Consider the following 19,899-nt stretch of genomic DNA (forward strand, 5'->3'; position numbering starts at 1 on the left):
GGGGCAGAGCAGCTGGGGCGCTGCCGATTGGTCCTGCAGCGCTGCTCTGGGCACTACTGGACCAACCCGGCAGCACCCCAGCTGCTCTGCCCCAGGTCCCCATTCAGCCGCTGCTGGTCAGTGACAGCAGCGGCTGACTCAGGACGCCTGGGGCAGAGCAGCTGGGGTGCTGCTGGGTTGGTCAGTTTCAGCAGCGGCTAGCGCCAGTTCCGACTTACATACAGATTCAACTTAAGAACAAACCTACAGTCCCTATCTTGTACGTAACCCGGGGACTGCCTGTATACTATTTACATGTTTTGCTTTATGGGAAATTTTTAATAGTGCTTCCAAATGGACATTCTTGTGTCATGTAAAGTAATCAAAGACTTTGAAACTTGATCTCTTTTGGATGTATAAAAATTTAGGTAGCTACCAGTGGAAATGTAAAATTATTTTAATTATACAGTTTCTTTAGTTTCAGCATAATGTACTTTTGCCCTGAAATACTGGTACCTAATATGATACTTCCTTTTAACAGCAGTGACCCCCAAATGATGGAGCAACTCTGGCTACGTCTAGACTGAAGGTTTCATTCAGAAGAAGCTTTTCCGGAAGAGATCTTCCAAAAAAACTTCTTCCAAAAGAGAGCATCCACACTGCCAAAGTGCATTGAAAAAGCAGTTCTCTTTTTTGAAAGATAGTATTCACACTGAATGGACGCTATCTCGCATTTAAGCTGTGATTACTATAGATGGAGTGGCCGCCAGGGCACCTGTGCTTTTCCCTCTTTCCTCTTTTTCCAAAAGAACTCCCTCTTCCCTGTCCACACACGCCTTTTTCTGAAAGAGCTCTTTCGGAAAAAGGTTTCTTCCTCATAGAAATGCTGGAAAAGCCCTTCTATTCTCTCGATTTTTCTTTTGAAAGAACATGATTGCAGTGTGAACGTAAGTGAAGATTTTTTTTTTTTTGGAAAACGGCCATTTTTCCGTAAAAACTCGGTAGTGTAGACAACTCCCCAGTAAAGTTATAGCTGTTTAGTGTGGTAACTGAAGACTTTCTCTCGTCTGTCTAAAAATATATTCTTAATGATACATACACACAAAAATCCACATTAATCTATGTGTGGGTCTGTTATCTAACTCGACTTTTTAAAGGTGCATATATTTTAGAATGTTTTTCACTTGTCAGCTATGCAGTTAGTTGCTTAAGACCTGCATTTCTATTTTCAGCGTCATACAATCTCTGTTGTACCTCAGATTGGAAAGTTAGCAAACCTTTTCTACAATGGGCACTTGGGACTAGATCTCACACCTGTGAGACTTCTGTCTCAGTCTGTTACTGCCTTCTTGTAAGAGACCCCTTTCAAACTGTATTTCTTTGTATAATCCTTTGTTTGTGACGTAGGAGTGTGTTCCATGTTGAGACTATAAGATCTGAAAGGATGTGTTGGTATTTAGGGGTGTGTCTAGACTACCTAGTTTTGTCGACAAAAGTGGACTTTTGTCGACAAAACTATACCAGCGTCTACACTACCGCTGAGTTCTGTCGACATAACGTCGACAGAGCTCAGCAGTTTTGTCGATGCTGGTATACCTCATTTTACGAGGCATAACACCTTCTGTCGACAGAACTCTGTCGACAGAACTCTGTCGACAGAAGGTGTTATTGCCTGTAACATTGCGTCCAGACTACGGAGTTCTGTCGACAAAGCAGCTTGCTTTGTCGACAGAACTCAATGTGTCTGGACGCTCTTTGTCGACGGAAGTTTTGTCGACAGTATCTGTCGACAAAACTTCCGTCGACAAAACGCGGTAGTCTAGACGTACCCTAGGTGAATAAAGTAGACAAAACCTGAGAGAGAGAAAGAATAGCTGGTGCCCATAATGTTTAGTCTATTGGTGAAGTGTGGGTCAGTTGAAAAGTGTTTCCCCCCCTTAACAGTTAGGTTGAAATTCTTGGTAAGATACTGTTTTATGGTTCATGATACTATTCAGGCAACAATGTTGAGATTATTTTTCTTTGTTGAAACCTACCTGGTCCAACTTCAGAAAGATAAAATGTTCACATTTGTGTATAGTATTGTCATTATGTTGTTCAGCGTTGCAGAGGGCAAATACAAAAGTTCTGCTTTTTTTGCTAATAAAAATTAGTTGCAAAATGTCATGGATCATTAGATGAGCTGAAGCCCCAGTTCCAGTGGGAGGAAGGTCAAAGCACTCAAGGCAGTAAGAGCTTTTTAAGAGTCCTCCATCTCAAATCTTACATTTCTGGTGTGAAGGCACGCTTTCTTTGAGATTTCAGTAAGTAGTGTACTTGCAATAATTTCCTAACAATAACTGTTCTCATCGTTAAAATTAATAAAAAACACAGAGCTCTGTGCACATATCTGCCTAGGGTAAAATTATCCCTAGCTATAGATAAATAAAACCTACAAAGAAACTAGTGCAGATGAGTGAAGTACAGCATTGCATAGTTACAGAGCTGCAATTAATATTCAGTGGATTTTAATTGATGGGGCCCTGCACTATTGGAGAGTTTTTAAATTACAGAATTAGAATGTAGGCGGTTTGAAATATTGGTAAATGGAAATAGAGGAGGTTTAACTAATGAAGTATGGGTTTATTAAACATTTCTTCCATTAAGGGAAAAATTTGAGGAATTTCTATAGATGTTCTTTGCAGGCTTAAAAAAGGATATAGATAATTTTGCAGGGTAGCTAATTATTTTTATACAGTTTTAAAATATATACTCTTTTGCTGTACTAAAAACTTACATTCAGTGGAAAATAATGTACAGGCAGTCCCCGGGTAACGTATAAGATAGGAACTGTAGGTTTGTTCTTAAGTTGAATCTGTATGTAAGTCGGAACTGGCGTCCAGATTCAGCCGCTGCTGAAACTGATCAGTTTCAACAGCGGCTGAATCTGGACGCCAGTTCTGACTTACATACAGATTCAATTTAAGAACCCCAGGCTCTGCGGCTTTGCTCTGCTTTGCTCCCCGTCCCCCTGGTCTGCCAGATTGACATGGCTGTTGACCAGCCTTCTTTTAGGGGAACTCTTTTTAGGCTATGTCTAGACTGCAATCCTCTCTCGAAAGAGGACTGCAAATGAAGCAGATGAAAAATTCATATGAAGTTACAAATCTCGTGCTTCATTGCATAACTGCATCTGAGTGCTTTTTTGTAAAAGGGGTTTCCAAAAAAAGCCCGCAGTCTAGATGGGGTTCTTTGGGGAGGGGAAAACGCTTTTTCAAAAGAACCCCCACACATCATTTTTTCAGGTGCAGGGTTTCTTTCAAAAAAAAAATTTTTTCCCCCAAAGAACCCCGTCTAGACTTTTTTCTCAAAAAACTCTTTTTTGAAAAAGCACTCGGATGTGATTTATGCAAATGAAGCGCAAGATTTGTAAATCCGTGTTTCATTTGAATTTTTTATCTGCTTCATTTTCATTCCTCTTTTGAGAGGAATGCAGTCTAGATTAGCCCTAAGAGATAAAAAGATGCTTCAGTATCCATCTCTGCAACAGAGAAGAGGTAAAGTCACCACCAAGTGTGGGGTAAGGGTGCCTGTCTCACTCCTGGCACTCTTGTATTGTCTACACTTTTGCTCTCCAGTCCATGTCTATAACTCTGCCCACCAAAGTCAGTAACACCCTCTTTAATCCCCGGGGCAGGGTGGCTCAATAGTCAGAGTCGTTACTTGCGACAACTTGTGGTGTAGTGTGGCCCAGTGGCTACAGTAAAATGACTTGTCTCTACTCTCAGAGTAGTGCAGTTTTTTAATCCTTTAAAAGCGTCATAAGAATTTATTGCTGAACCTCTACCACTGCAATATTTTAATCCACTAGAGGTGCTGTATTGCAGACAGAACTAGGTGAATTTACTGTTTTAGGTATCTTCAGTCACTTCCTACTTAAAATAGGAGATAATTGAGTACAATACACTGTGAAGTAGAAGATCAGTTTTTATTGGTGCCCTCTTGTACTATAATGGATAAATTTGTAATCACTGAAATATCCTGTCTTAACTATTATTAATAATTGATTTTAGGAACATGATATCAGCTGTCTTAAATGAAGTAAAGATTTTAGAACTTGTTGAAGTGATGTTGAAGTAATGGAGGATCTGATTGTGCAACCATTACTCGCCTTGAATAGCACTTACATATGACCCATTGACTTGAATGGTTTTCAGGAGAACTATTTACATGTGTAAATGCTTCTCATCATGAAGAATCTAGATCGAATAGTAAAGCACTACTTTTAAGATATACTCTCAATTGAAAACATTATCAAATACATATAATTTTAGGAATCGGAAACTTTGTCTTTGACCACAGTGTTTCAATTTATCACCCTTTGGGAGCACTGTAGAATTTGATTAACATAGAAACCATAGAATTATGGAGTCCAGTGCACAATTCAATTTTGTGAGTTGGAATGCCAAAAGTTCTTTCCATGTTTCACGAATAAATTATATCTTTTAAATGGCTAGTAATTATCAGAGAAAAATGCGATTTTAAATGTATTGTATGTGCTTTCCCCACTCAAATGCAGTTATTCCCAAAGAGTGCCATTATTTGGTAGAGAACTTGATCTAATTAGATCAAACATAAAGCATGCAAAATTGTTGTAAAGATATGTGGACTTACCATAAGTCAGACTGGTATCAAATAATATTAATCTGGAATTTGGATTAGTTTTTTTGTCAATTTTGAACAATTTTATTTCCTAAATAATAGGCATTTTAAATTGATTTAATTAGCAGGTGTTCATACTGGAGATGCATAGTATTACAATGCTGTACTTTCTATAACTAAGTATGACAAAAATGGGCATGAACATGACATGTTCAGCAAAGCACATGAAGTAAAGGTGCTGTGAAACAACCTGACATCTAGGAGTAATTCAAGAATCCAGGGGAGAAGGGCAATTATAGCACGATTTAAAGAAGAAATTCTTTAGTGCTATTTTGTGAATCCTGCATTTCATTTCATTTGGGATAAAAGTATTCCTAATACGGCAGTCTCCTGAATATTCATTATTCATCATATGTATTCTGTTTGGGAAGGAGATGTTCATGCTCAGAATATGAAATTCAAGTGCTGTATCACTTGCAGTAAACAGGAAGTGGTGAATTCTTGAAGACTTCATTCACAAATATCTAACATTATGTGTGCATGTGCACATAAAATATATATGCGCGCACACACATCTGTCTCTAACTATGCATACCTTACTTCTTAATCAGTTGTATTCTGAAATGTATTGTGAATGATAGCATCTTAAATATTGTATTTAATATAGTTATGCGTTTTGGGTGTGATGTTAGAATCCCAGTTTACTAAGAAATTGTGAAAATTAACTATGAAATTATGCTGTAGGAAGCCAATGTAAGCAAAGAAAACTGACTGAAATTTGCATCATGTAGACCATTCTTTTACGGACTATAATAAGCAAAGCAGCAGTAGGATGTCTGCTACGAGCTGATTGCTGAAGTGAGTAATTGTCACTGAAGGGTTTTTTGTTATTTCTAGAGCTGTGACTTTATCTGTGGAAATGTTACTTTTAGTTTCATTGTTTTCATAGTAACGCTGCATTAAGATGTCAAGTCAAAATATTTTTTCAAGTCTCTCTTTTTGATAGTTTGTTTGAAAACTAATATTTCTAAAGAAATATAGTGTTTAGGATCACAACTCTAATAAAAAAATTAGTAAATGTTACATGATTTTGCATTTTATTGATCTTCTCCTAACAAGAGCATAGCTTGATAGAAATCTTCTTTTTCACCCATTCTAGATGTGGATATCTTTTTTAATTTTTTTAAATTTTTTTTTAATTTAATATCATTGCCTTTCGAAAGCAAATATGTAAACAGAAGGCAGCATGTGTGTCATTAATTGAATATTACCGAAGGTTGGTCCTACTTTGGATAGGGAACTGGACTTGATGACCTCCTGAGGTCTCTTCCAGCCCTGGGATTCTATGATATGCAGTCAATTATTAATTTATGTGGTAATATGAACCTTAGGACCAGGCCAATTACTTTAACCAAATCTGAAGGTTTTGTGCAATTCCTGTTCACTTTTGTCCTCTTATGAATGTTAACTTCAATGAAGAATGCAGTGAAGGAATTCTTAGAGGGTTCTTTAAGGGTAATGCCTGCTTGAGGTCACTATCAGCACTCTTTTAAGGGTTATTTCCTGTGTAAGACAAGATCATTCACAGTGCACATAAGACAATATAAAGTGGGTTTTTTAAAGTGTTTGTAGATGTTATAACACACCAGGAATTCCTTAGAATACTCTTTTCGTGTTGGAGGGCCCTCAGAAATTTGTAGCCTCATCTTTACTGTTGTATACAGCCTTATCCGCGTCATAATGACACTCAGTTCTATATAAACTGTTGTAGTCTGGGCAAATGGTACAGACTTGCTAACCCAGACATCAGTCAGACAAATACTTATGGCACTTGTAAATAACGAATGTTTTTCTGCATGGATAAGAATAGCATTACAGCTCTGTGATGTGTTGGCAGCACCCCAAGATTTATCAAATCTGCACATACAAATGGAAGTTGCCATGCGTGTTGTGCTATACAGATGGTTTTACATTTTCTCCTAGGCTTGACCAGTTTAAGTATGCTTTTCTTTTCTTTCTCCTTTCCTTCTACACCCTCTAGCCTCCTTATCTCCATTTCCCTCCTCCCACTAAACCCTAGCATCAGTTGACAAAAAACAAGACCAAAATCTTATTTGTCAGCCTTGAAAATAAAATTAACATCTATATTACATACAAAGGGTGACAAATGTGGTTTAAGAATAGACCATGTTGTCACACCTGGTGCATACGTTAAGAATCATATGGGGGGAGGGGGGGGCAGGAAATGACACAGACTGTTAGAAGTTCCCCCAGGCCATATCAGTCCCTCTTTATTTTAATAGCATCTAGCTTCTATTTAAAAAGATTTTTTTTGCTCTGATTTTATAAAGATAACCAACCAAAAGTGATGATTTTTACAAATTAGGACTGAAAACCATAAAGAGAATAAAACAGTAAAATGATAAATGCTTAATTAGTTCACAGAGAAGCACAGCAACTTTTTGCTGTCTTATATCATGAATACCAAATAAGGCCAAGTAAATAGCTGTGCAAAACCTGTACAAGCTTGAAGGAAGCAAATAACTGAAGTTTATCCTAACTGAAAAGTTATAGTGTCCTTTTATGATAGAATTTCATGTTTGTATAAATTAAGAAAAAGCTATCTAAATTGGAACAAAACAAGATGTCAGTCCTCTTTTCCAAGGCTTGCTCTTTAATTTTGTGTCCAAAATGGAGAGAAGGCCTTAAGCAGAATGAAAGAGAGAACAAAGAGGTATTACAGTTACAGAAAAATATCTAGTACTGTACATAAGTTCTAATTTGGATTTGATATGCAGATTTACTGAGAGAGTAACCAGGTGATTATATTTAGCATGCTATATTTTTAAAAATCAGAACACACACTGTCAAAGGTACAAACAGTTCATATTTTCTCTCTTGCTCATGTATTAAATGGAATTATGCTCATTCCAAATACCTTTCAGTCCACTTACTTTAGAATGTGCACTTTTGTGTTTCTACTACTTTGAAATTCTATAGTGCATTCCTTTGGAGGATCTCCTGACAGTACACCAACGTTTAATTTAGCATCAGAACAATACTGTGAGGCAAATAAGGCTCTACAGTGGCCTCATTTTTAGCAAATTAATATTTACCAACAGTTATCCTCAAATACTGTGCTGTGGGTTATCTCTGTCTTTTTCTGACTATAAAGGTCAGGGTTACCAATTTTGATTGGATGTATTCCTGGGGATTTCATCACAAGACATTCCCAATAATTAAAAAGGAATCTTAAATACTTGAAAACTCGAGGATACTCCTGGAGAGTTGGCAATTTAATAAAGATATATTGCTGTGACTCAAACATCATATTACAATAAAAACTGCATATTTTATAGGAACCACTGTAGTACTGCTGTCAAATTCATTTGGCAATCATATGTATTATCTTACAATTTTATTGTTGTATCTCCATTTGACCAAAAGATATTCTCCAAAACCAGTCAGTTTTCTATAAAATCATTATAGGTGACCATAATCAGTGTGAAGGTAGATCAGAAAGCCAACAATTCTTTTTCCATCTAATAGTGTGTCCTCTGGTTTTTTTACTGGGACAGATGAAAAATGAAAACAAAGGACATTTCTTATCAAGCAAAACTCAAAAATAGTCTCACGTGAAAACATAATGTGTATGACAGCCTACAAATAACATTAAATATGAATTTTCTTACGCAAGAAAGGAGAAATGTCCTTTGGTATATTTACTTCAATCAACACTAAGAAGTTGTGCTTTATGTATTTTATGCATCTGCCATCGTAATTATAAACCCTTGACATTTTAGCACAAGCATTTATATATGTCAGGATAGCAGCCTACAGTCAGCCTTAAAGGAATGGCTGTATTGTTACTATAGATCTACATAACTGTATTAAAATACTCGCTAAGCAGCTTAAGAAAATAACTGTCATGCATGAAGAGTTCATCAGCTAAATTTTGCCCCAAATCTGTGTTAACTACTCAATCTACTGTCACCATGCTAACCAAGCTCAAAATTGGACTGAAATGAATACATGCAGATTCATCAATCAGTTAGATATGCACAGCTGGTACACAAGATGATGGGTCAGAAATGTGAATTTTGGCCAGATTTGAAGGAAAATGGCTCAGAGGGCTTGAGAGCTAGGAATTAGAAACAATCTGTATTCTGCCTATTTTGCAAATTAACACTTGGTCACATGATGACAAAGTTTAAACTTGGTTTGTTGTGAAGATTTGAAGATTCTGCAGCACACTGCCTTTGCCATTTCCAAAACACTGGTGATACGTATTTAGGAAGTTAATAGGGTGAATTATAATTGTCAGAGTGTACTGTCAATACATGAAGCCACCAGTGATCCAGAGTGCTTGTGTAACCAAGACGTCAACATACATGGGGACAATGGACATAGTATAGTACTTAGACTTTTAAAAAAAGCCACTAACAGGGTCAGTAGCCAAAGGCTCTGAAGCAATGTAGGCAGTCATGCAATAAGAAAGCAGGTCCTCTCATGGGTCAATAATTGGTTGAAAGACATGGCTACCCTTTGTTTCCTTAAATGGTCAGTTTTCAGAGCGCATGGAGGTAAATGGTTGGGGTGTATGTCTCCTAAAGGATTTAGAATGGGCCCAGTACAGGCAGTCCCCGAGTTACGCGGATCCGACTTATGTTGCACCACTGTCTAGATGCTTAAGGAAAGCACTGCCTGGCTAGAGCCTGAATCCCCAGGTCTAGGTTGGAATACCCTTTCACATCCTAACTCCCTCACACAGCCCATATCTCAACACCGAGCCCCAGCCATCAGCCAGCCCTCAAACTCCACATCCCTCATACTCTGCCCCACTTCAGAGTCTGCACTCCTAGCCAGAAGCCTCATCCCCTCCTGCACACCAACCGCCTGCTGTAGCCCAGTGAGAGTGAGTGGAATGAGCAGAGTGGGACCCAAAAAATAGGGTGGGGCAGAGGAGGAGCTTTGGACGAGAGCATAGGGTGAGAGCACTTGGTTTTATGCAATTAATTAGTTGGCAATTCTAATTGGAGACTATTATCATAGATGCAGAGGACGGTTATTCTCCCAGCACTAATGGAAAGTTAACGGGAGTTGGACACCTGACTCCTGTTTGTGTATTTGAATAGTATCCTCCTACTTCCTTTTTAATCCCTCCTTTTAGTCTGTTGTTAATATAGGTAAAACATTTACTTTTTAAATGATTTTTAACCTGTCAGTACTTGAAAGCTGATGAGTTTAATTGCATGCAAGTTTTGTTATTTTCCTTAGAGGTTTACACCAAAGTGGCACTGTCAATATGAAGAATGTTTTAGGTTGGAGAGGAAATAGAAGTATCTCTTTAGTTCCACTTATATTGGCTGAAATTAGTAAAGTTATATGTTTATGCTTGTTCCTGTACCCATGAAGACTCTTATTTAAAAAAAGTGAACAATACTAATCTAGTTATCAAAAGCATTTTTTTAAAAAATGCATCATTATGAAGTCTTTGTTTAAAATGGTGTACATAGAATACAAAAGCCAGTTTCTGTTGAGGTACAGATAGACAAATGTTTTCAAATAAGTGTGAATGTTCCACCATTCATTCAAAGGTGATAATTTGTTTTTCTTTCCCTGTGAAATTGTGAAACTTCACATTATTTAGGTTTAATTGTGCTTGGTTAAAACTTGTAACTAATCAGATTTTTCATTGCAACGTATAATGTAGTTTGCTTCTTTTTGTATTGTTGCATACTAATAAACACAGTTTGCATGTATAAACACACTGCCAAAGTGGGAGAGCATACAGTTACTGAAGGTTCTATTTAGAGAGTAGAATGGAAGACTGACAAGCCTTGGAAAATATGCCATTTCTTATGGGGCGCAAGAATGTGGGAACACTTTATCTTTGGTTGACTCTTAAATGAACCATTCCATTAATTTTCTGCATCTTACTGGGCCAGTGAACCCCTCAGGTGCAATACTTTGCTGCTTTGTATTCAGTCCTTCTCATTCAATGGCATTATTTTCCTCCCATTGTCACTTATCCTACTTGTATATAAGATTACTAGAAGATTTATCTGGCGTTCCTCAGGTCCTTCAGGGCAGGGGATTGTGTGTGTGTGTGTGTGTGTGTGTGTGTGTGTGTGTGTGTGTGTGCGCGCGCGCTGGAGTTAAAGTTGGGGGGGAGGGGGCCCACAGGAAAGGAAGCTGAAGCTGTGAGGGTGTAGGAGCCAGAGGGGGCCATGCTGGCCAGGTGGCAGCTCTTTGGTATCAGCCCCAGTGGGGACCACGCTGACTGAGGTGGGTGAGAAGCCCCAATGAGGTTATAGCTGTCCTGGTCCCCAACTCTGGCTCATTCCCTTTCTGTGTTATGAAAAACAGTCTAATTCCAGGCAGATTCCATTGTCCTGGCACAACCAAAGCCTTCCCTTTCTTTATAAGAGAAAGCTGCCTACCAAATTTGGTGGGCCTGGCTCTTACCGTTTAGGAGGAGGATTCTTGAACAGACAGATTGATTCACTCGCTCACAGACAAATTAACTGTCTCAAGTATATAATAAATATATGTATTTGTTTAATGTATATTTGTAGTGCTATGTGTTTGGGTATATATTTGCTTAATTTTATACACGTTTTTGTATAAATCATGCAGTTGGAATAATTATAATATGTTGGTAGTTTTTGTATGTCTTTATATGTTTATATCATAGGAGATCTTTCCAAAATAAAAATTTGACCTTACTAATTTGTTTTACAATAAGCTTGCCACACATACTGACTACTGTTGTGGATAATAAAAAAAAAGGAATAATTCAATATTGCTCCTTTATGGTTGGTGTTTGCCACAAATATAGGTTTTTAAGTATGCAAAATAAGAAGTAAAAGTGTCATGGGGCCAATAATTTATTATTTATCTTGGTAACTGATAGATTAGTAAAAGGAGCTAGATTTCAGCAGAGATTAATATGATGTGTAGAACTTAAGTCCTAATTATATAAAAAAATCTTTTAAATCTACTCCATGATGGCAAATACTTGTAAATTCTTTCCTTGACTTTTTTTTAAAAAACTGGAAATGTTTTAACAAATATATCAAGTGGACAATTTTTATCAATGGAATTTGGGATCACATTCTGTAGATTATTTGTCTGTATTAATAGAATAATCTTTTGATACTGATATTTCAAGAATTAGTATGCTGATCCACATAACAGCTTAGCTTTTTTTAATATACTGTACTATTTAAAGAGCAGCTGAACCAATTTAAAACATGAAAATATTTAGAAACGTACTTTTTTTGTAAATCTTGTTTGGAGACCATCAATTCTCTCCTGATGTGAGAGGATAGTGATATATTCTCCAATTAAAAAATTCTCCATACTGGAAACAAGCAGTCAATTACAAAAAATTATTTTCAAATAGCTAATTTGCATATCCTTAATTGTATTCATTCCGTTTGAAAGGCTAAAGTTTATATTTATAATGCTTTGATTGATTAGCAATGCATTTGTAATGTTAATATGGTTATGAACTAGGTGCTGATGTAAATGGAGTAGCTCTCTTGAATAAATGTTTTTAATAAATTAGTTTTTTCATTGACAAAGGAAAATCTTAAACTTTTCAGCTACTAGAATCCTCAGTGCATGAAATATCTCTTATATATGGTGCAAAAGATGGGAGTTTAGGTCCAGATCAAATAACTTAATTGGTGATGACTGTTATGGAAATGCTTATAACTAATTACTGTAATATGACAAGAATCTGACAATACAATAGACAGCTAAGAGACTTTGATACTCATCATTGTTACTAGTTTCTCAAATAATGGCAGTAGTAGAAAATGTCTATACCGATTTAGTCTGACTTGGGGACTACATCCCACTTTTTCATGTAGATTTGGTCAGAATTACCCACTCATTTGCAATCTCCACATTCAATTAGGGAATTAAGACCTGGGTTCTCTTTCCAGACTTGCCATTGTCTAACTGATATTGTACCTGGGAAGAGACAGTTTCAAAGACAGCTGAGGCCTGGCTCATAAATAACTTCAACAATCAGAATTAGTATCTTATACATGGTTTGATTGTTTGGTAGCGAGCAAGGTGAATGAAACATGGAAATAATGAATTTTTTGTCTCCCTGTTTTGGCTAGTGGGTAGGGTATTGCATGTTATACCATATAGAATTTCTTTACTACATTGCAATTATTTCTCAATACATTGCAATAATATACTATTATGACCACTGCTGATGTTTCATTCATTCTGACTCCCATTTTACAGTTGTGTAAAATGGGGATTGTAATGCTTTACTTACCTCCTGTAAAATACTTCAGAATCTACAGATGAAAAGTGCTGCACAATTATGTAGTAGTAGTAGTAGTAGTACTATTACTGAGGGGGGATATGACAGAGGTATATAAAATCATGAGTGGTGTGAGGAGGGCCGATAAAGAAAAGTTATTTATTAGTTCCCTAAATAGAAGAACTAGAGCACACCAAATGAAATTAATGGGTAGCAGGTTTAAAACGAATAAAAGAAAGTTCTTCTTCACACATCGTGTAGTCAACCTGTGGAACTCCTTGCCAGAGGAGGCTGTGAAGGCTAGGACTATAATAGAGTTTAAAGAGAAGCTAAATAATTTCATGGAGGTTAGGTCCATAAAAGGCTATTAGCCAGGGGATAAAATGGTGTCCTTGGCCTCTGTTTTTCAGAGGCTGGAGAGAGATGGCAGGAGACAAATCGCTCGATCATTGTCTTCGGTCCACCCTCTCTGGGGCACTTGGTGCTGGCCACTGTCGGTAGACAGGATACTGGGCTAGAAGGACCTTTGGTCTGACCCAGTACAGCCGTTCTTATGTTCTTTATGTTCTGCTACTACTACTATAAAATATTATTGAAATATGTGGGCTGTTGCATTAAGATATTCCACTATTGTCATGCTCTGGGGAATGAAACCACAGAGAAACTCTGTCTGGTGCAACACAGAGCAGTATGCCTGTTGACCATCACTTCACTATTTACCCATCAAATGCCAAATTGAGTTTCAAATCCTGGTGTTGATATTCAGAGATTTCAGCGAGCGGTTCTAGTGCTGTCTCACTCTCCTTTTCCTTCAGTAAAAGCTGCAATTCTGGGGAGTGAAGGAAAGTTATCACAGGAAGTCTTCTGGGAAGCTAACCGAGAACTGTGAACTTCCTTAAACTATGAATGATGGTTTACAACATTCATGAAAAAATGTGTGATGCATGTTTGTCATAGCTTTCCCCCATTACATTAATGTAAATAGTTATTTAGCAAACAAGAACTCCAACCCCACTCTTGTTATGGTTTTGATGTGTATGTCTCGCTCTAGTTCCCCCCGTTTGGATTTATGTATTTGGACAGATACTATAATGGAGAGAACTTGGTAGTTTCTTATACTTTACTATAATTTATATAGCAAAAAAAAGGTGTCTGTTACTACAATTAGGGTACATCTAGATTACATGCCTCTGCCGACAGAGGCTTGTAAAATAGCCTACTACACATAGTCAGTGAAGCGGGGATTTAAATATCCCCGGCATCATTAAAATAAAAATGGCCACTGCGCTGTACCGGCTCAGCTGATCATCGGCACAGCGCGCGAGTCAAGACGCGGATCGGTCGACAAGGGAAGCCCTTGTCGACCGCTCCTGTAAACCTCGTTTCACGCGGCATAAGGGAGCGGTCGACAAAGGCTTCCCTTGTCGACCGATCTGCGTCTTGACTCGCGTGCTGTGCTGATGGTCAGCTGAGCCGGTACAGCGCAGCAGCCATTTTCATTTTAATGAAGCTGGGGATATTTAAATCCCCGCTTCATTGACTATGTCGGGTAGGCTATTCTACATGCCTCTGTCGGCAGAGGCATGTAATCTAGACATACCCTTAGTCTTGTCTGATACATTCAGGATAAATACAAATCAGATTTTATCTGGTAAGAGTATACGTATGGTCACGTAAAGAAAGTTGTTTTTCTCTGAAAAAGGGAAACAGGTTTGCTGCTTAATTATTTGTGATATACTGTGTATCGCTGGAATATGTATCGGTAAACATAAACTGACACATTTCTAACAACCAAACTATAAATGAGTGGAAGACCTAAAAACGTCAGTCTCTTCCTTTAAAGCACTTCAGTTTTAACTCCTCTTATTCCCTCCTTTATTTTGTTTCTCATTCCTTTATCTTGTATACTTTTTTATTCCCTTAGGCAAATGAGTTGGGTTTTTTAGTTCATGTCTCTTTGCTTCAATATTTTACAAATCATCAAGGCATACCTATATACGTGGGTATTTGTGTGCACAGTAATAAACCTCCCTCCCCCCCCCCCCCCACACACACACACACTCACTCTAGCAGAGGTATCCAATGTTGCTTGGATCCTTAACTGTAGTAACATTTTTTTTTTAATTTAAAGGAAAATGTACATGTTTTATTTAAATGGTGGGTCTCAGAGCAGGAAGGTGGGGGTGCTGGAGGCAGGGCAAGAGGTTAGCTGTGTGGGAGGTTCAGAGCAGGAAATGGAGGATACAAGACCCCAGGCTGGAGGTGGAAGGTATGTGAGTGGGGGGGCTTCATAGGTCGGCCCTGCTGTCCAGCATGTCTGGAGGCGGGGGCAGGCCACCTGTGGCACTCCTGAGCCCTCCAGCTGGTGCATAAGTGGGGACACAGCCTTGGGGGTTGGCCCTGGTCTTCAGCTGCCCCCTGCCCCCTGCTTGTCTCGGCAGGGCAGGGTGCCGTAGGCCAGCCCCAGTCTCCAGCCAACCCCTGCTTCTTGATTGTCTGAGGCATGACGAGGGCTTCACAGTCTGGCTCTGGCCTCCAGCTAATCCTTGCCTCCTGTTTATCTGGCGAAGGGGTAGGTCTCCATAGCCTGGTCCTGCCCACTTGCTCCCCCTTTTTGCCCTCCATCTGGTCAGGAAGTAGGGGGGTGGGGCCCAGGCCCAGCCTCCAGCTATCTCCTCTGATGCTTCCTGGCCTCTCTTCTGGCAGGTGTCTCTTCAGGGGGAGCAGGCTATGGTTCCCAGCTCCAGTGTCTCACAGGGTACCCCGTATGCATAGCCTAGCTGTGGGGGTGGTGATTGGGGAGATTCCTGGAACAACCCCTTCCCCGCCCTCCCCCCCCCCCCTCGTTTAGCATTGTTTGGGACAGAGAGGCCACTTACCTGGTCCAGTGGCCAGCAACTTGGACAGCCCCATCCCATGTGGTCACTTGGCAATATAGCTGTCCCTCCAACCAGTCTTTTCCCTTTCCATGTTATGGAAAACAATTCCATTCTACATTCATCCTGTTTTCCTGACACATCCGATCTCTGTCCTCGCTTTAAGTTAGGATAAGAGGAAGCTGCGTACCTAATTTGGTGGCCCTAGCTCTTATAGTTTAGGAGGAGTTCTTGAAGAAATAGACTTGCAGACCGATGGATGGACTCGCAGACAGACGCACAAACTCTGTAAAATGTATACATTAAAAAATAATGCCAATCTTATTGCTTTGTTTTTTGGAGATAACTAGAAAGTGAATGGTGATCTTTTTTTTTCCTTCAAATTTAGTAGACACAAAATTAATCTCTTAATAAATCTTAAAAGTACACCCTAAACTGTAGAAACCAGTCAGTGGGCAGCATATGTCTATTGAAAGTATAGAATGAGAGAAGTGCCTCAATGGACACACTGACTATGAAGTTGTTGCTACTGTTGCAATCACTTTCTCTACTGTTGACGCAAGTCCGGATACACTGAGCATGGATCACATGACACATGTTCCTTAAATTTAATTCACAAAAGCTCTCCAATGTAAATGACACTAGGATTTTAAAAGTGAAAAAATAAGAGATCGTGAAATGTTATTTTGTATTCTTGGCCATGCTGTCTTGTAAATACCTTATAATATTGTAAGAACACAGCATTCCCCTATTGTCCTTTTTCATTTACCAGAAGATAAACTGAATACAAAGAAATTATTTATACCCCTAATTTATCGTACATGTACGTGCTCATTGTACTTTGAGATCTGTTAAAAACTTGTTTAAACTTGGCTAACTGGATTTCTCCTCCCCATTTTATTTTTTGAACATTGGCCTTGAGGAGTACAGAAGCCGTGTTTCAGATAAGTCTTATTTTTTTATGGCTGAAATATGGATTATTTTAATTAGATATTTGGAATTAAAATCCTAAGATATTTTTTCCACTATACTAAGTTGCTAACTAATAGTGACAGCACATTGTGGTCCTGATTCAGAAAAGCATGTCTTTTCAGGTCACTGTTTAAGAACATGTGCAAGTTCCACCGAAGGCTTAAGCATGAGCGAAAATGCTTTCCTGAATCTGTGCCTCTATCATCTGTCATTTTCAAATCTTCTTGATAATTGTATTGTACCACCAAGACAGTGTTTGTACTGGAAATCCGTGCCAGCCATGTTTTAAGTATAAACTGTAATATCTTTGGTTTTACAGTTGATTGCTGTGTATGATGAACAAGAATTGCACAATAAGACTGACTGCACCAATGACAGTTTGACAGACAGGCTCAGCCCAGACCCTTTTGAGTCCGAGGTGACTGCACAGCTGGCCGCCTTTCAGCCAATTGGTGGTGAGATTGAGGTGACTTCTTCTGCACTGAAATTGGGTAAGTGTGCATTGTCTTCCAATTTTTAAACTGATTGCTAATCTTCAGCTAGGAGGGTTATCTGCCATAGCCTTTCTGCATTACTGCTCTCTTGCCTCTTTATTTTCATGGTGTTTATTTGTTGCATCTGGCTTCACTGATGATAATGCTATGGTGAGGCCACACAGAATCTTTCAAAAACAGATTGAAGGTGACTCACATTCCTGTGTATCCTCAAAGCACCAGCACTGTCTGACAAATAGCCAGCAAATTAATGACATCTTTTCTACTAGACATCAATATTACATTTTTGAATGGAAAGAGATCCTTCCAAATATGTGGCTTAGAACACAAAAAGAGAGAAGTAAGGCTACTAGCTTGCCTTACTTTACCCTATTCAGATTATGTATTCTAGGAGGTCTAGAATAATGTGAGATGAAAATTTCTGAGCACATGCGGGTAGGTTAAGATTAGAATTTCAATCTTGGGTCTGAAATGTTTGTGCCTTTGTTGGTTTAAAGGTAGACCATATGATAAATGGAATGTTTTGCATTTGGTTTGGTTTGTTTTAATTTAATTAAAAACAAGAGGAAAAGACTGATAAAAAGAACATTCCACCAACATTCCTTTTATTGGAAAATAAGTTTGTGCCTCCCAGGAAAAGTATTCAATCTAACGGAAGTCAATGAAAACTTCCAGATTAACGTTTACATTGTACAGTCTGAACCTCTCTAGTCTGCCACACTCTTATCCGACAACATTTGTGGTCTGGCATGATTTTAGTTCACTGGATGTCCTCTTATCATGGATGTGGCTAAGTTTCTCATGGTCCTATAAAGTTTCTTTAAAGCCACTAGTCCCAGCTCCTAGTATTTTGTGCTGTTCTTCAGCTCTAATTTACCCTAAATATCTTCCAAGAGCTCATTAATCAGTAGGAATGTTGGTAATGCTGATAGACAATATTGACCTCCTGTGGTTTGGCACTAGTCAGGTCCCAAGGCTGCTGGACTAAAGAAGTTCAACCTGTAGTAGTAGGTCATTCACAGTGTTTGTAATTTCAACTTCAGGATTTCTTTGGGCCTGGAGTTTCAGGAAATGATGTATTCTTGCTGCAACTTCCATATATTTAAGAATGCTATGAATAGTATTCTTGATATGTATGGAAAGGTTTCATCTGTGTGAAAGATCTGTAATGGAATGAGTTAACATTCTGTATTATGCACATAAGATACAATATGAAATGTTAAAGATACCTCAACATGTGTTGGAAAATAAATAATGTTCACATAAGCTCCCTGAAGCATATTTTGATAGACCAGTAAACGTGCTCTGTCTTAGCTCAACAGTGTATTCACATCTTGAGAGTGGGGAGGAATTCTGATTCATGTTGTAGCCTCATGCAAACTTATGTAAAGCAACTAAATTGAATTTTTGTTCATAATGGCAATCCAGTAGACCTTTAATTTTAGCATTGCTGGAGGTCACCACATGTCATTTACCAAACAGTTTCATTTTCATAACGGAAATAATGCTAGGATATTCTGGAGTATTAAGGAAAATGAAGATGGTGTTAAAAAGATCAATCAATTATGGTCCCAATTAATTTCCAATCTATACAAACGGTTGTCTGGAAATAAAAGTGAATTTCTCCTCTAAAATGGAATTAAGTAGAAATGAGGATATTGATATTCCACATTTCGGTCAATGATTGTATTTCAGATTGGTTTAGTTAAAATTAAGGATTTTCTAACTGTATGCCTACAAACTTAAAATGAATTCTTAAAGTCTGCCTGTTTTACTTTCTCGCTTTTGCGTTTCATTGATGATAAAAATTCTGCAAAGCTATTTTGCTCTCATTGTCATCTGTGCAAGTCTATTGTCTGCTGTCCTCAGTTACAACAAGTCTGAAGAAAGATGAACTGAATTGAAAATGCAAATAAAATAAGATATCAGTAGTATTGATAGCTATGAGCTAGATTAAAATATGGTGCATCCTCAGATTCAGAGGTTTCCAAAGTTTTTTATTGTATATCCTCTTTGAGATCTACGAGCTGCTTGTGTACCCAATCCCTTCTCATCAGTGATACTTTGTGTGTTGTTCCTAACACTACCTGCACTTTAGACATCTATCTGTATTACGAACAGATACAGTATGCCATATAAAATTTAAAAAAAGCCTTACATTCTGAACTTGGAATGGATAGTTGGAAGTGAGGGACTGCAGTCCCTCACTTCCATCTGTGTTTCATTGGCATATCTTGATGTACCTTAATTACTGTATTTTATGTAATAAATTCCTACAGACTTTTAAAGCTTTGTCTGAGTACACTACTCTGAATATGCAATAAATAAAATATAACATTACACAGTTTTTCCCGTATATCCTTAGAGATGTCTCGAATATCACTGGAATATATGTGCCACAGATTGGGAGTGCCTGCAGTAATTATTGAATTGATTCTGCTTTGGCTTTCAGAAGGAAAAAAAATTAAAAAGTGTTTTCAGTGAAGAAAGATATGACTGTGAATGTACATAGTGAGCAATCCCTGGAGTAAGAAGATAACTATTTTTATGTAGTAACTTTTCAGGATCGGAGACAGTGTATTTTAAGCATCTGTCAGAGTTCTCTAACCATGAAAATGTCTCTGAATTTACCTTAAAATAGGGATTA

General features: G+C 38.1%; 1 protein-coding gene across 7 annotated transcripts in view; it reads left to right on the plus strand.

Moving 5' to 3' along the window:
* PARD3B (par-3 family cell polarity regulator beta) overlaps positions 1–19,899 on the plus strand; it is a 618,049-nt gene that overhangs the window by 179,561 nt on the left and 418,589 nt on the right. For all 7 annotated transcript variants that reach the window (XM_075934324.2, XM_075934322.2, XM_075934323.2 and 4 more), the window contains one exon: positions 17,078–17,249. In XM_075934324.2, coding sequence (XP_075790439.2) covers positions 17,078–17,249 — 172 coding nt within the window. The remainder of the gene's footprint in view (positions 1–17,077; positions 17,250–19,899) is intronic.

This window comes from Pelodiscus sinensis, chromosome 7 (assembly GCF_052426305.1).
Source record: "Pelodiscus sinensis isolate ZL-2025 chromosome 7, ASM5242630v1, whole genome shotgun sequence".
NCBI classification, from domain to species: Eukaryota; Metazoa; Chordata; order Testudines; family Trionychidae; genus Pelodiscus; species Pelodiscus sinensis.